The 18,658-nt window shown below is 37.5% G+C and overlaps 1 protein-coding gene across 1 annotated transcript in view; it reads right to left on the bottom strand.

The window, feature by feature from the left end:
- Positions 1-1,423: 1,423 nt before the first annotated feature.
- LOC135479136 (uncharacterized) overlaps positions 1,424-18,658 on the bottom strand; it is a 49,207-nt gene continuing 31,972 nt past the window's right edge. Inside the window, exons 27-33 of the mRNA XM_064758890.1 lie at positions 17,689-17,790; positions 16,642-16,818; positions 15,857-15,939; positions 5,418-5,501; positions 3,707-3,812; positions 2,953-3,103; positions 1,424-2,620 (exon numbers count right to left, since the gene is read on the bottom strand). Of these exons, the coding sequence (XP_064614960.1) occupies positions 2,039-2,620; positions 2,953-3,103; positions 3,707-3,812; positions 5,418-5,501; positions 15,857-15,939; positions 16,642-16,818; positions 17,689-17,790 (1,285 nt within the window). The 3' untranslated portion in view covers positions 1,424-2,038. The remainder of the gene's footprint in view (positions 2,621-2,952; positions 3,104-3,706; positions 3,813-5,417; positions 5,502-15,856; positions 15,940-16,641; positions 16,819-17,688; positions 17,791-18,658) is intronic.

Genomic DNA, 18,658 nt, shown 5'->3' with positions numbered 1-18,658 from the left:
GTTATTCAGATGTTCTAACAGTTTCTCACCTGTTACAATATGCTCCAGCTTACTCATGATCATAGTGAGCTGCTCCTCTATGAATGGCACAGGTTTGTGAGCTGCCAGAGGTAGTTCCATTGCAGCTGTTGGAGTTTATCGGTTTATCAAAACTACTCTGAGAAGAGATTTCCTTCCTCTTTTTCTGCCTTGGTGGTTTAGACATAATATAAACTGATCACGGTAGAAAATCCACTTCAGCACACCCTACAATATTGAACAACAGACTGGCTTCAGTCACACTTGCTTGAGTGCAGCTTGGGATCCGTGCAGAACGTGCAGTGTTTGTACACCTCATGCGACACCTCAATATCCGATTTGTCACTGTAGGACTATTTCACAAAGTGAATACTGCCGCTCTTAACCTATAAATCTGCACACATGGAAATGTCATCATTCCTGATACTACAACACCCTCAAGTAGTCGTCCGTTACTTTTGAATCACAATCTGTTCGCTCAAGGTCTGTAACGCTCATCATTTTCGAACTGTATCTAATACCGCTTAACCTGGGGCCAGGGGCCGTAAGGCAGCCATGCTCATTATATCTGCATGATGCCTTTATGAACAGTTGCAATAAAAGCGCGGCTGAGATACCATGTTTAATTGTTATTTGACCTGGAACTCATTCATGGACTACGAATTTGAACTTTGATATGGAATTCATGCCTGGAATATCAACTGTCTGCCCGGCATCATTGAAAACGGATGCCCGCTTCTCTCTTGTGTGTTACCGGCTTTATTTCCTATTTGTATAATTTCTTACATACCTTTGTCTTTGGGAGCTAGTGTTAAACGTTATTTTGGAAATGGATCTTGTGATTATCGACTTGGAACGCCCTTTACGGACTACGAATGGTATACCGATGTCGGACATGACGCCTATATATATAGTAAAAGACAGAGAAAGCAAAAATCGTGAACATAATTAAGATTCCAAAAAGGGCACATTTCAATATGCTTCTTGGTGACGAGATCTGCCTCTTGTCTTAACACCATGACACCCTGAGAAGATATGTCCTCCATGTTTCAACCTGACCATAGGTTGTAGAAGTGAAATAAGTGAAATAGTCGTATAAGTGAAATAGTCGTAAAAGTGAAATAGTCGTATAAGTGAAATCTTCTTGAATACAGTGTGCATCATCGATGAAATACATGTACATAAGTAAATCAATGATCTACATAAATGTATCCAGATAATGCATATCATTGCAACTAAAATTTGAAATATGTTACAGAGCCACCTTCTCCAGCCGCGTGTAGCCAAGGTATGACATCTCTGTTGAGTAGAGCATTGTACCTATATCACTTGATTCATGAAGGTGTAACAGAGCGGAAACAAAGTATATGTAGTAAATACAATATAAGACAATTTGACGATCAACTTGAACTATATATTTATACAAAGATCTGTATCTGGCCAGTTTTCATAAAATGGCATGGGTAGTTTTCATTGGGTAAATCACATCAATAAAAATCATAAAACCAGTTTTGTAAAATGGTTTGCTTCAGAAATTGAGAATTATTTAATCTTAAATTAGTTAAAACTGAAACCACCAGTTTTATAGACTGGTAGGTTCTAGACACAAAACAAGCAAGTATGATATTCGTTGTTTAGATCAGACCATTAAAACTGAACCTGCAGGCTGGTTAGAAAATTCTGAGAGAAATGTGCATATACAAATCAACATCAACTCATGTAGGCTAACAAGATATACAAAAGGATTTCAATTACCTTTTCAATCTCAAGACCATGACTGGAATTTTGTGTTTTGATGAGGATGGAGATCGTGAATACGGAAGTGAGAATTCTAGCTCAGTTTGGCTATAATTTAAATGTCATACCATCACACAGAACTAGCTGATATCAAAATAAAAACATATCTGACACTTGCGGGTTCAAGATCTGGCCGCACATTGTGCAAGGCACTAGTTTCTTCACAACCAGGGTCACTGGTTCAAATTGTTTTCACACAGCAGTTTTCACTACACCTTTGCTGTCACTCGATCAGACAGTTATCGATGTGGGAATTAAGCTCTGTGTTTGATACCTGAGGGTCAAATGTCAGATTGCATATAGGACACTGCAAGGGTTTCTTTATAACAGGAAATTTTCCTGGATCAGTTTTTTTCGCAAATGCAGCAAAAATTGACCCTTGTTTTGTTCTTTTTTTACTGCTTGGCTGAGAACTTATAATAGTGCAGTAGTTATCACCACTGTCCTCTGCATCTTCCAAACTTCTCTTCTTGGAGCCACTTTCTTTTTCTTGGACTTTATTCTTCGGATCCGTACAATCTTTTGATGATCGTCTCGTACTTCTTCTTGAATCTTTCTTACACCTGTTTTCATCTGAGGACATAATGTTCCTTCCAACACAGGACGCGTTGCTGTCGTCAGGTTCTGTGGATTTTGGTTTCCCCACTGCAGCTTTAAAGAATGTTTTGATGGTGACAGGAGGGTTAAGAGCCTTTGCAAGGCACTTTGGGACGACTGGTGAAGCTTCCTCAATCCTGGCTTGAGAACGCTTCTGGGCAGTCTGTGTTGTGAGGTCCACATTTGTGGACATCCCAGGTGAGAGTGTCTGCCAACGGAACAAGACAACAATGTGTACAATCACAAGTCTGGCAGAAGAATTTTATTATTATTTTGATTATTTATATAAAGGTGAAATAACCAAATATTCTTAACTGATAACAGTGATATTGGTTTTGATATTTCACACCCAGATTCCATGACGTCAAAAAAAAAAAAGAAATTTTTTTTTGACTTTTCATGACTTTCCAATCTGAGCTTTTTAATGATGTGCAACATGTCATATATGATATCATGTCAGCTACGAACCTTCACAATCTGTGCAGACCTTTTAGTGTTTGTCTTACTGATTTACCAGCAAACAAAAGAAATGCGCTATACCGTTTGAATGTGATGTATGCGCTGAAGGAGGAGATCTTCTTTTAGAGCTTTTTCCACTTCAGGGATAAGGATTTCAGGATATCGAATTCCCACCACACGCTCGCCATTGTTCAACTCTGCTCGCACAACACGAATGTTCATTTCAGATTTGCTGTGAAAAAATGAAAAAAAAACAAAACACATCATATGCCTGTCTCACAAAATTTATTTGCATATAATGTTTTATCATCCAACATAAAGATATTCTAAGTTTTGGTTGTCTGTTAAAATACAAAAAAATACTGACAGAATTCAGTTAGATTAACTTCAAGTTAGATTAACAGGGACCAATGGCAAAAATGTATGAAAGAAATGACGATGGTTTTACTCCACTTTGGCTATATCTTAGCAAAATCATGGAAACACAAATGATATTAGATATGTCGCAGTAAAAACTCTTCAAAACTTCACAAAGCCACCAGTCGGATTTAAACACATGGCACACATGCACACAGTTTAATGTCGTATTGTCGTAAGAAAGACTGGGTGTGCCTTTCTATACATAAAGACTTGAAGGTTTTAATGTAACTTCCTTAAGCATAATAAAGTCACTGATGAGTACAAATACTTTGATAAATATGAGCCCAAAGCTGCTAATAAGCTCATAGCCAAAAGCCTCCACATAACGGCACATGCTAGCCTAACAAAAAATTGTCATCCCCGTGAAAATTGATAAATCCAAGAAAACAAATTTTAAGCAAACACAGAGACTTACTGAAGTTGAAGTCTGGCAGCATTTCTGTTCATGGTGTTCTCTAGGACAGACATCAAAGTGACGATTCCACCACACAGCAAATGTATTCTGTAACACCGGGTGCCAACTGTAACGAATGCAAGAACAGATTTTAAATGTAACAAATCTACCAATGGTTTGAAAATGGCAACGTTGTAACAAATGTTACACTGGATTTTAGTGAAGAAGAATATTATCAATCTCTCAAAATTAAAGGTGCATAGATTCACATAGGTATCCATCTTTCAGCCAGTGCATTAAAAAAAAGTTTACCTGTGCAGTCAATTAGTAAATCTTAATTTTTTTTCTAATCTGACCTCTTTATGTTTATTTCAGAATTCTGGATACCCTAAATCATTAACCACAAAACTGACCAAGTGCATAGTGCATATTAAAGCAATCTTCACTGATCTGGAGACTTATTCATACTTTCTACCAAGTTTTTTCTATGAGTCCATATCTGAATAGAATACACTTTAGTCTTGAAAATATTACATAATACCTACTGTAATATATAGAATTTAGGGAATACCCCAATGTGATAGAACCCACTGTGATACAGACCAAGGAGATATAGCCCACTGTGATATAGTCCATTGTAATACAGCCCAGTGTGATACAGCCCAATGAGATATAGCCCACTGTAATACAGCCCAATGTGATACAGCCCAATGAGATATTGCCCACTGTGATATAGTCCACTGTGATATATCCATTGTGATATAGCCCACTGTGATGCAGCCCAATGTGATACACCCCAATGTGATATAGTCCACTGTAATATAGCCCACTGTGATATAGTCCATTGTAATACAGCCCAGTGTGATACAGCCCAATGAGATATAGCCCACTGTAATACAGCCCAATGTGATACAGCCCAATGAGATATAGTCCACTGTAATATAGTCCACTGTGATATATCCATTGTGATATAGCCCACTGTGATGCAGCCCAATGTGATGCAGCCCAATGTGATACAGCCCAATGTGATACAGCCCAATGTGATATAGTCCACTGTAATATAGTCCACTGTGATATATCCATTGTGATATAGCCCACTGTGATACAGCCCAATGTGATACAGCCCAATGTGATACAGCCCAATGTGATATAGTCCACTGTAATATAGTCCACTGTGATATATCCATTGTGATATAGCCCACTGTGATACAGCCCAATGTGATATAGCCCAATGTGATCATGGGCCATAACTGTGCATACTGTACATAATTCTTCAACCTCTTCACATATTTACAAGGTGTTTATTTAAGTATACGCTGAATTCATTATTCTATGTAGACTGATAAAACTATATGCTTTTTGTGCAGCCTTGAGATTGGCCAATCCAATCAATACAGTCCTGTCTCAAAAATTGCTCTTTTACATGCTAAAAGATTGAGGAATTAGAGTAGTTTCCATTTTTACTGGCACATGGGGCACATTTCTTCATATCTACATGAAGTTAGGAGCAATTCATTATATCAGACCATAAATCAGGCTATAAATCAGACATCAACAACATTGTTTCTGAGAACAGCACTGACTCTGTGACCAGTCTGGCTTCCTACGACCGTAGAATCTATAAGATCAAATTTTAACCCATTTTAGATGAAGGTTTTAGGAAAGAAAAATTGATTTGGTCTGTTTTTTTTTTTTTTTCTATCTTTACAGATGAACTCTTAGACAACAGTACCTGTGCATCCGGCTCGGTTGCGACACGTTGGTCCATGAACACACTGGTCCTTGCTCTGTTCATACTGCGCTCGCCATGGCTTCTCTGAAACAGACACAGTGACAGATGGACGGACAGCCAGACGGACGTTCAGAATGTAGTCACCTTGCGGAATGCCCACCAGACTTGCTGTCATCCACAAGATGTCTCGCATAAGAAGGTTTGAGGGCGGAGATCATGTAGACAGGCCCTGACCTGGCTACGGATTACAACCACCTCCTGTGCATGTTATTAAAGGGAGAGTGTTAGAGAATGCAGAGTTGAAGCAGCATCAAAGACAACCCCACGGTCAAATCTGTTATGGGGGGGGGGGGGGAGGGGGGCAGCCAGTTGGTATACAACTTTGTATTAGAAAGTTTTGATTATTGTTTCTTACTTTTTTTAAATCACTATTACCATATGTTGCATAAAAGGGGAATTGTGATTCAAAGCAATTAAAGGGAGGCTACTTTAATCCTGCCAAAGGGAGACAACTTTCGTTGAAAGTTGGCTGTTTTGGATAATACACATGTACATGTATGACCACTAGAGATTATCTTGTTTCTATTTGGATAGAGTTTTGACTCCTCTCCTGTCACTGTACAGTTTCACCCAACTGTTTTGTATGATTATCTTCACTGATTGTAAATTTCAGAGTTTGTACGTTACTGATTCCCAAAAAGTGACAACTGTAGATGTCCATTCATTCATGTAAATATGTAGTCTGAGCCACACAACCTGATGTGATCTACATGAAATATAAATATTACACTCAATCGTCAAGACAACCTTAGGAAACATTCAAGGTTCCATATGAATGTCAAAAATTATCAATAACATTTTGTGTCTTTTTTTCTCGGGGGTGGGTGGGGTGGGTGGGGGTGGGTTGGACTTTGAATCGGGTAAGTTTTAACATTTTACTTGTGGGCTTAATAAGCGACATTTTCTTACCAAATTGTAAAGGTACAATGTACTTGTCCTGAGTACAACAAAACTGAAATATTCTGCGTTATGTTTTAACTTAGATTTTATCGAATACAGTACATGTTGACTGACCTTAACTCACCAAAACTTTATTTACCAAAAGCTACTTCTTCGCTTGGCTCAAAGTGATGCTGATTGTAACCAGATAAAGTCTTATTAAATCTTTTCACTGTCTTTTAAGAATACACATTTCTTTGGCCTAACATTGGACAATCTTTCCCAAATACTATACACAATATTAAACAATAACTGTAGACCTTTAACACTAGTTGAAATGTTCCACACTGGAATATACATATTAGTACATATTATTATCAATATACCTTTGATTTCATATGATTCTGATATCGATTTATTCACCCTATATACATTTACAATAAAGGTTTAGCACAGAGCTATAATGATAGAGGCAGGAGTAAAAACTCTTTGGGGTGTTTTTTTCTACAAATCAGGGCCATATCTAGAGTCAGGTCAGTTGTGTCAGTTGCTGCTCCCTAACTGTTGGCAGCTCAAACTAAAGAAGCTGTATTGAAACTAACAAGTACATTAAACAAAAACATAATGGTTTGCCAATAAAAAGTTAAATTTTCATACAAATTTCTTTCATTCACAGATTTAAAAGCTCTTAGAGACCGTCATTTTGAGTGGCATTTTGAAAAAGTCTTCATGAACAGTCACAATGTCACATTTAAAGCTTGGGATCAGAGCCTTTAATGTTTTTCTAGATATGACCCTGCAAATGATTTTTTTTTCATCAAAATCATCTTTGCTCAAGTAGGTAATGTGAGGGAAAATTCATGACTGCAGTTGTGAGCACTGAAGTTGCAATAACCTTTGTTTTCACACTGGCTTCGTGAAATACAGCATTCACCAGTCCTGAACGGGTGATAATATGATAAAATTTATTTATTTATTTGATTGGTGTTTTACGCCGTACTCAAGATTATTTCACTTATACGACAGCAGCCAGCATTACGGTGGGAGGAAACCGGGCAGAGCCCAGGGGATACCCACGACAATCCGCAAGTTGCTGGAAGACCTTCCCACTTGAACTCACAGCAACGGTATTGGTGAGAGGCTCCTGGGTCATTACGCTGCACCAGTATGCTAACACAACCGAGCCACAGAGGCCCTCTACTGTCATTGCCTGTTCATCATACCGTAGATCCCCACCACACCAAACCAACATGATCCAACAATCCTAGCTCCCTCCTAACCAACCCCCGCCCCCCGCCCACCCCAATGAAGTCCTCATTTGAATTACCCATTCCCCCTGTTCTACCTTGTTCCCAGTGGATCACTTTCCAGCTATGCAACATCCGGTAGTTCTGATCATGTTAGATTTTACATCAAAATAGGCTCTGCTATCAAAACACACGCCCGAAAAAACAATTTCACCTGCAATAGAAAACGAATTCTTCTCGACACATTGCCAACACGCAGAGAATGATGGTAGTTGCCAACATAGTGAGTGTTGCTTTCATTGCGCATCTGACCACAATGCCTCACCATTTAACAACACACCTGCCTCTTTAATAGCAAAGTACAGTATTTGACCTAAAAATTAAGCAAGTTTTTTTTCCTTATTCATCTGATTTGGAGAGTTCTTGATAGTGAGATGGTTCAGGGTTTGTTCAGATAATAGAACGATATTTACCCTATTTAAAAAATGTAAATTTCAGAAACAATTTTGATATTTAAAAACCCCATATTTTATTTGCCTCTAAAAATTTTTTTTTTTTTGTATCTTTTTCAGAAGAATAATTAGGGTAAATACAGTAGATTTAACAAAACTGTCCCAAATACATGTACAGCTGCTCACTGCAACTCTTTGTTGGCTTCTGTCCTCGCTAGAATGACTGACATCTTTGGTGTTAATCACAGCTTTTGTCGCCAGTATAACAAGGCTGTAGCTTTCTTCATGCTTGATATAAATAAGGATATCCGGGTGTAATTCACTGGGTCCATGTAAGACTTCATGTAGTGACGCTGCTTTCAAAGGGCTTACTACATTGTAAAATGATGACCAAATGCAACATTCCTGTAATCAAAATTAGTGCGTTACTTAACTTGTCTACACCACTTTTCGTAACTGTGCCAAAATCTGAGCATTAAAGCCTAAGGGCAGGTTTATCTTGGACAGTGAAAATCCCCCCAATGCTGTCCTGACTGCTCTTACATCCTACTACATACATATAGGTTTCCATGCATAATAATGAGTTTCCCACCATGTGACCACGACAATAGTTATTTACCAAAAATAACAGTTTATCCAGTTTCTATATCCACAATAGTCTACCTACATCCACAACAACTGTCTCTCTATCCACTTCAGTAGTTTCTCACCCATACAGAGAAAAGATCCCTAATTTCTGATGACACCAATAACTAGATCATATCAGTCGATTACTGATGTACAGTTAAAAGATAAGACGAAAATGAAATGACTACACTTCTCTCATTCAAAAACATTTTATCAGCCGATGTTTCCAAATCAATATGTTCCTTCCTTGTATTTCTGTAATCCCCTGTCTGTCTTTATTTTTCCCTACTTGCCAAAAGAACATTGTATGTACTTCATCACTTATAGTTCCCAATCATATCAGGTATTTGTACAATGCACAGTTGAAATCTGAATGTACCAACAAAAGTACCCAACAATTGCCAGGCCACTATTGTAATATTAGGACCTTGTATTTTGATTTTTAATAATGCCCGTGAGAGATACATGTTTGACGATTTGACTGTATTTTACTGCCTTGTTCATAGAATTGTTTGTTGTAACAAGTTGACATCTTTCTAGTTACCATACTCCCAATAGGAAATATGTCTGTGTGGAAAGACAATGAAGTGTATTCCCAGCAATATTCTCTGTATGTCTAGAATCATTTTTGTACTTATCAGATATTAAACACTGGGCTAGTGTACATTTAATAACACCACCATTTAAAAGAGAATTTATTTTTGAGTTTCTTCATTTACAAGGTCACAAACTAATTCTGACTTCGATACATGTGGGTTAAAATAATGATAGTTTTTTTCTTTGTTGACTTTTCTAAATATTAAAAATTTGGTTTTGAATCCAGTGTGTTAGACCTTTTCGAGGTACAGTGTTTAAGGCTTACCAGAGCTGTAATGATATCAAGTATGACACGATATTGAGCTCAGTATCACTGACATGATACAGAAGTTGATATCAATGAAAACTTGAAACTAACAGACAAAGGCTTGTGTCAATCTAAGATACACATACCTATGTTCTCCTAGAAATAACATATAAGTGGCAATATTCTGAGAGTAATATGAAATAGTAATAGTGAAAAAAAAAAGAAAAAAAAGTTATACTTATTAATATCATGGATATTAGTTATTAACTGTTCTCATTTAAACTCAGACTCGCATTTTGTCGTAAAAAAACTTACCTGAAGACAAATTAACGAAAAGCAAACTAAAAAAAGGAAAATAAAAGCAAAAACGAAAAAAAAAAAAAAAATCTCAACACTATTGACTACATGTTTTGCTGTAACAAAACTCGAAACTGTCAAGACTGTTTAAGGTGTTATAGCTTGATGTTACTGTTACTTTATAATATGGCCTTGGTCCAGCTGAACACAGACAATGATGACAAAAAGTCAAATTTAAAACTTTATTACAATGCTTGAAGAATTTATGATCCAAGAAATTCAAACTACGAAATGTGTAGTATATGTATAAACACAACAATCTCTATGTTGTTCTGAATTTCTGAAAGGCCTGGAACAACAAAAGCAAAAATGACTTCAAACTGAATGTGGATCGCTGTTGCTAGCAAATGAACAGTTTACCTTTTTAAGTATAAAATACTTTTACACTACTTTAGACTGTTATTGGACTCCAATGTTAATAATGTTGACTTCATGCCAAATGTGATGTGTGTGGCTTTTTGTACACTCTTGTTGATTACACAGTTGTTATATTACATGTTTTATATAGTGGTTCATGTACACTTTGATTGTTTCTGCTGTGAAAACATATGCTTATTATTTATTTATTTCACTGGTATTTTACGTCGTACTAAAGAATATTTCACTTTTACAATGGCCACTAGCATTATGGTGGAAGGAAACCGGGATGAGTCCTGGAGGAAACCCCCGACCATTCGCAGGTTGCCAACGAACCTTCCCACTTATGGCCGGAGAGAAAGCCAGCATAAGCTGGACTTGAACTCACAGCAATTGGTGAGAGTATCCTCGGTCATTACACTGTGTTAGCGTGCTAACCAGCTCATATGCTTATTTGAACCTTTTATACAATATATATATATATATATATATACATATATATACCTGGCACATGAATACAGGTAGTACATATAGAGACAAAGACATACTTTGGAATAAGAAGTTTTCGAAAGCTTCAACATTGCAATTACATTTACGTCATTATTTGTGCTATACTGCTAGAACACTTCACCATCTGTTGCCACCTGGCATGACTGGTAGGCATTTATCAGGCACTACTGTGTATCTGGTAGGCATTCATCATGCACTATAGTGTATCTGGCAGGCACTATCATGCACTATAGTGTACCTGGTAGGCACTATAGTGTATCTTGTAGAAACTGTCATGGACTATAGTGTGTCTGGTAAGCATTCATTATGCACTATAGTGTATCTGGCAGGCACTACATCCACTATAGTGTATCCGGTAGGCACTATCATGCACTATAGTGTATCTAGTAGGCATTTATCATGCACTATAGTGTACCTGACAGACACTATCATCCACTATAGTGCATCTAGTAGGCATTTATCATGCACTTTTGTGTACCTGACAGACACTATCATGCACTATAGTGCATGTTGGAGACACTACCATACACTATAGTGTACCTGGTAGGCATTCCTCATGCACTACAGTTTATTTGGAAAAGCTGCTTTAGGGACTGGTGATTGTTTAATTTTTGTTTCATCTTTATATTACTATGACTGATGTTGAACACAAGTGCAGAAAAGGTTTTCTGTGATCTGATTTCCTGTTATAGTGTATCCATGTTTGACGACAACATTTGTAATGTTACATTTGCATAGTTGATCTTGTCTGTTACCAGTCGGTTACATTTTACTGGTCTGTTACATGTTACTAGTCTGTTACATGTACATTAGATGACTTGTAGGAACATGTGATGTTAAATTTCAAGATCTCACATTATCAGTTAGGACACCTTATACTTTATGACTTTTCACTTGTAATATATACTGATGCATCAATTCTTACATTAATATTTTGTTTCTTTACATGTAGCATTGAGTTATTTACATGTTGATGTTTATGGTAATGTTCCTAATTGATGTCATTCTTGAAGTTAAGTTTAATGAAAAAAAGATGCATAGAAAAATCAAATATAAACCTAAAATGACAAAAGGAGTTAACAAAGGGAGAATGTGATCATTGTGAGGAGGATGGTACAAACATTCAAATGCATACCTGTACTGGAAAGGGAAAGTCAATGGGAGGGTGATACTGGCAAACGAAGGTCAATGGGAGGGTGATACTGGAAAGGGAAGGTCAATGGGAGGGTGATACTGGAAAGGGAAGGTCAATGGGAGGGTGATACTGGAAAGGGAAAGTCAATGGGAGGGTGATACTGGAAAGGGAAGGTCAATGGGAGGGTGATACTGGAAAAGGGGAATGTCCACAGGAGGTTGATACCAGAAAAGTAAAGTCCACAGGAGAATGATACTGGAAAGGGAGAAGTTCATGGGAGGGTGATACTGGTAAGGGAAATTCCTTGGAAAAGTAACACTGGAAAGGGAAAAATCCATGAGAGGGTGATACTGGTAAGGGAAAAGTCAATGGGAGGGTGATATTGGAAAGGGAAAGTCTATGACAGTGATACTGGGAAAGGAAATGTCAATAGGAGGGTGATACTGGAATGGTATAGTCCACAGGAGGTTGATGCTGGAAAGGGAAAAGTTCATGGAAAGGTGGAAACGTGGGTTGATGAGTTAATGTAAAGGGTCAAGTTCATGGTCATGTGATACTGGAAAGTAATGTAACAAAGTGCCATGAAACAGTGTTAGTGACTTATAAAAAAAACACACTGAAACTAGAAATAGAATTGAGACTGTCCAAACATGATAATCATGGTTATTCAGTTGCAACACTAGCTTCTTCTGATTTTCTGGTTTGTTGGGCATGAAACATACTTCATTTGACTGAACAAACTACTGTTTCAATTATTATGTTTTCGAAATGTATCACACTGTTCAAATGTGTCACACTGTTCAACAGATAAGTACTGATATGTATCACACTGTTCATCAGATAAGAACTCCGTGTCAATCATGTATCACATTGTTCACCAGATAAGAACTCTGTGTAAATCATGTATCACATTGTTCACCAGATAAGAACTCTGTGTCAATCATGTATCACACTGTTCATTAGATAAGTACTTTGTCAATCACATAGTATTGTTCAGCTGATAAGTGCTCTGTGTCAATCATGTATCACATTGTTCAACAGATAAGAACTCTGTGTCAATCGTGTATCACATTGTTCACCAGATAAGAACACTGTGTCAATCATGTATCACATTGTTCTTTATAAAGATAAAGATAAGTACTTTGTCAATCACATAGTATTGTTCAGCTGATAAGTGCTCTGTATCGAACATGTATCACATTGTCCAACAGATAAGAACACTGTGTCAATAATGTATCACACTGTTCAACAGATAAGTACTCTGTACCAAACATGGATCACATTGTTCAACTGATACATATTCTGAACACATGTAAAGACCCATCTTGCTTGACAGTGTATCAAACCCACATTGTTCAACGATTCAGTACTACATTGTTCCACTAACCCAGGTATTAACTATTGGTGTACTTCAGTTGAACTTATACATTTTTGAACCTGTTCATGATGTAATTAGGCTATTAGCTTGAATTTCTCTGTATAATACATATACCGATGAAATGAACATTGATCACTATGCTTATTTTACATGTGACAAACAGGCTCCTGTTCATTCCTTCAAAAGGTTGTACAGATGTGGAGGACGGTTTCAATGTAAAAACGACATGGGAAGCCAGAAGAAGGGTTGCTTCCCCGTTTTACCAACATAAATGCTACAACTGTGTACATTCGTACATGCCATTTAACAATGTAACAATGTAGTTTAGAAATATTTTGTACTTTTGGATTTTCCCTGTTCTTATTACGACCAATGTTGATGTTCCAAAGATTATATGACAATAGGCATAGATTTTACATTCTAGCTAGCCCTAGTTAGAATTTTTTAGCCTAGATTGGACAAAAGCTCCTCATCTACATGTACTGTCTATATACTGCCATTATGAAATGTGAAGGAGACTGCAATGGTAGGATCTCGGATTGTAGGATACATATATATATATATATATATATATATATATATATATATATATATATTTATGTATCTACATAGATATATTACATACATATACATGTACGTTTTCACAGTATGATTATATATATATATATATAAGCTTTTCAATCAAACTGTACAAAGGTAGACATAGCAAGCAGATGGCTGTACCATTTTCAAAGTTTTCAAAGTGTAGTGGTAGGTTTTGAGTTTGTGAATTCTCATCAGATGTTTACAAAATAAATGTGCTACTAGCTGCATAACTGCACTGTTCAATCACCATCAGAACTTTGCAGAAGGGACTTGAGTCCATTGTAATTTCAACTGACACAGCATGTGGAATGTCAACAACCTTTAGATCCTTCACATACGCTGACAATTTCAAGCACATGTTTATTCATGTATGCAAATTAACATTAATGGTGGCATTTGATTGGAAGACTACAGTCTCCACTGTATAGGATTGGACTAATGACCATCTGATCTAAACTTGGGCCACCGTAAAAAGGAGAATGTTTCAAAGTTGTTCATTGCTTGGCAATGACTTTGGAGTTGAAACAGTATAAGAACTAATTTTATCACCAACATAAAACAGGTGTGATTTTAGGCATCATATTACGAGCATAAATTGTTATGAAAGTCTTGGGCATAAGAACCATGGTTTTAATGTACCACACCCAGCATCAAACTCTTTATAGATCCTCACATTTTTTGGGGTGAACACCTTTACCACAAGCAAGACTGGGCCTGTTTTTCATGTTCTCATACACAAAGTATTGATATTTTAAACGGATGCGTTAAAAAATGCAACTGCTCGGAGTGACAAAGTCCAGGCAAGAACACTTCCACATTTGTAATGATTTAACTTGGATCAAATAATGAGGAAATAAACAAACTAATGGCAAGAAGAAAAGAAAAGGATGCAGTTATGAGACTGATACGGTTAAAGCAGGACATGAAACACATTTGTCAGATACATGCAAGGTATCCGACATAATAATTTGTGATGTGTATCCATAATACATGGCCCCATAAATATCCTCCAGACTATGACTAAACAAAATGAGCTATTCAAGATACAAATACTCCCTGTCTCTTAAGGCTTCTGCAGGTTATTATGCAAATCTGCTTAGAAGATCAAACAGATTTTGGTGTAGAAATGTAAACTTCATGTAACATGATGTGAAATAATGTTAGTCTGTGGAAGTAGTTTTACACGTGATTTAATTTGTCTTTCTTGTTACTCATTTTTGAATTTTTAACTTTATATGTATATCCACACATATGTATATTCATCCATGTATACATATACACATATATATATATATATACACACACATATATATATATATATATATATATAACTATACCCTACAAGAAATTGTCTGGTGTTTTGTAGTTTTATATTAAATAATGACAAGCACACATATTTCTCCCTTACACCAAGAAAAAAAATACTGTTGTAACATTCACTATTCAAGTTTGGATCAACTGAATAAAGTACAGAAATAAGAGAGACGCTTTTGGGTTGTACATGCAGGTCAAGGTAATCTATAGGTCAAATAGTGATCCTGAGTTTGCATCAGTGTGCATGGGAACAAAGGGTCATACAACACTGCACAACATGCATAACTTGGCAAATGTCTAGTATACAGCTCATTTCTATTTTTTTAAATTGCTTTTTGCACTTGGGTTTTTGAATGGATTTCATGTACAGGTAGGTTTTAATAAAAACGGTTTAATCAAGTGAGTTGTTTCACCAGGGTGAATCTGGAAACAGTACCTGGCAAGATTATTCTCAGTTTGTTTCTGTTTAAATCAGTTTTACACCATGTGACTTCATCAGATGGGATTATGTTAATTTGCTAAAACTGGCAGATTAGCACCAAGAGTTCTATTTATTGATTTCACTGGTGTTTTACGCTGTACTCAAGAATACTTCACTTATATGATGGCGGCCAGAGTTATGTTGGGAGGAAACCGGACAGAGCCCGGGGGCCAAGAGTTACTGCTACCCCTCGAAATCTCCCCTGAAACTTACCTGCTTCCTCTACAGCTAAGGGAGCATATCTCATCAGCAGATCAGACCGCTCTTCTTCAAATGAGGACAGCCCCGTGTTAGGCCTGAAAATATTATAAAATGCTTTTCATTTATTTCATTTTAGTAAAAAAACTTTCAGTAAAAAAATTCAGAAATAAATGAAAATGAATAAATAACTTAAAAAAAAAAAAAAATTTTTCAAAATTCAGCTTAGCGTCAGTTATGCGATACCAGTCAATAAGTCAATGTAGCTGTCAATCACAATGTAGCTGTCAATCACAATGTAGCTGTCAATGTAGCTGGGGGCCTCCGTGGCTCACCTGGTTAGCGCGCTAGCGCAGCATAATGACCCAGGAGTCTCTCACCAATGCGGTCGCTGTGAGTTCAAGTCCAGCTCATGCTGGCTTCCTCTCCGGCCGTATGTGAGAAGGTCTGTCAGCAACCTGCGGATGGTCGTGGGTTTCCCCCGGGCCCCGGGCTCTGCCCGGTTTCCGCCCACCATAATGCTGGCTGCCGTCGTATAAGTGAAATATTCTTGAGTACGGCGTAAAACACCAATCAAAAAAAAAATCAATGTAGCTGTCAATCACAATGTACATGTAGCTGTCAATCACAATGTAGCTGTTAATCACTATGTAGCTGTCAATCACAATACAGTGCATATAGGAGTTCCAAGCTGAGGTCAGTTATCACACACCTTCCAGTTATCAAACAGGTCATGACCTCAAGCAGTCTATTAGTGCATACCTGTCAAGTACCATAAACCTGTGGATTTTCCCACCCACCTGGCAATCCTGAACGCATGTGCAGAGTTTTCTTTCTGCGTGGCCAGCAGGTAGAGTTTGCGTCCAAATATGTCTTTGCGAGACACATAGAACCCATCATCTTTGCCACTGTGGTTACTCAGCCTAACAGTGGCCTGATCCCAGCTCATGCCCCTGTCCACCGTCAACACAATATGTCTGGCAAAAAAAAAAAAGGGAGGTAATACTGACTGGCATGCAAGCTAATAAGCTTTGTTAATAGGTACAGCAGAGTCTATTGAACAGACATTGCAACATTTTCCAATGTTCTGGGAAGAGAATGTTTTCTATCCAAATCAGCTGAAATTTCTAGCCATTAGTAAAGCTACTACTTTTGACCATTTTGGTCAAATATTAGATACTTTGAAAACTCTGATTTCCCATCAAATTCAACTGATCAGCTGACAATTCCTGTCTCAGAATGTTAAAAAGCCGACAAGCAAATGACAAATGTAATTTGTCTACATGTATATTTAATTGTATTTGTACATTTGATGCCTTGGCAGTGCCATGAACCACTCAGGAAGTTTTCACAGTTGCAATGTGCAAATTTGCTCTTTGCAAGGTACCTAATAAACCTCTGAACAGCCAGAGCCAAATCAGCAAGAGCTGGATCTAACTCGGCAACCTCACTTAACCAACTAAGCTACTGTTACAGTCCAAAAGATAAAGAAGGATTTACTGTATTTTCCCTAAAATTTGGTATGTAAAAATGCAAGTTCAGAAGCACATAAAGGCCTCAAAACGATACCATTGATGCAAGCACATAAGTCCTTGTGAAAAGAAATTAATCAAATTTCGCAAAAAATTCTTCAGTTGCCCAGGTGTATAAGCCAATTCAGTGCTAGGTGAAATACAATAATTCATTCACCATGGCAATGACCTGCATTCAAACTGACAATATACCGGCTTTTAACTGAAATTTTTTTTATTGGTCATCACCTAGATTTGTAATTCATTTCTTACTACAGATTAGGGTGAGCATTTCCAGCCATACTGATTTCCTGTAGGGATTTGTATTAGTCTTACTTTGTGACAGCATTCCCTTTACTGACATCTTTGAACACCTCTCTTGGTTCCTTCTCCATCTCCACTGATGCTGCCATGATGTCCAGCAATCCCTCGTTGTACCTGATACAATATAATAACAAAAACTTACAGGATAGACAGTAAAACCAGAGTAGCAACAACAGTGTGATGGCTGGCAAATGGTCACAAGTAAATGGTGAAATACGTCATCTTGTCTTGTGCTTTACTCTATAAACTATTCAAGTACAAATGATTAAACTGCACCATGGATTAAGCACCGTGGATTAAGCAGAATTAGTGTAATCCAGGAAAGCACACTGTAAGATTGTGTGGGGCCTCTGTGGCTCAGTTGGTTAGCGCGCTAGCACAGCGTAATGACCAGGAGTCTCTCACCAATGCCGTCGCTGTGAGTTCAAGTCCAGCTCATGCTGGCTTCCTCTCCGGCCGTACGTGGGAAGGTCTGACAGCAACCTGCGGATGGTCGTGGGTTTCCCCCGGGCTGTGGCCGGTTTCCTCCCACCATAATGCTGGCTGATGTCATATCAGTGAAATATTCTTGAGTACGGCGTAAAACACCAATGAAATAAATAAATAAATAAATGTAAGATTGTGGGCTCAGGAAAGAACACAACTCATGTCTTGAGCTTCCATGGGACCGTGTACGTCAATGGTTCATGTAAGAAGAATCCGTAAAACTTGACAAACAAAATTAGGTTTGACTGCTGCTGACCTGACTGTCAGACAGGGACTTCGCGGAGCATCACACTTCGGATGATTCCGATTAACTTCGGAATAGTAACCTCGGGTACTCCATAACTGTTCACATTAAGTACAAACAAACACATTAGGTATCCGTGATGATAACTGCAATTTCGGTATTCAGTTTGTTTATTTGTTTTTTCTTTTTGCTTTTTTTTAATACCTAACTTTCATGACAAAGTTGCTTTAGTGATAATCTGGCACGCAGTAT

The sequence above is a fragment of the Liolophura sinensis genome, chromosome 12 (genome assembly GCF_032854445.1).
Source record: "Liolophura sinensis isolate JHLJ2023 chromosome 12, CUHK_Ljap_v2, whole genome shotgun sequence".
NCBI classification, from domain to species: domain Eukaryota; kingdom Metazoa; phylum Mollusca; class Polyplacophora; order Chitonida; family Chitonidae; genus Liolophura; species Liolophura sinensis.
This window is presented reverse-complemented; position numbering and strand designations above follow the sequence as displayed.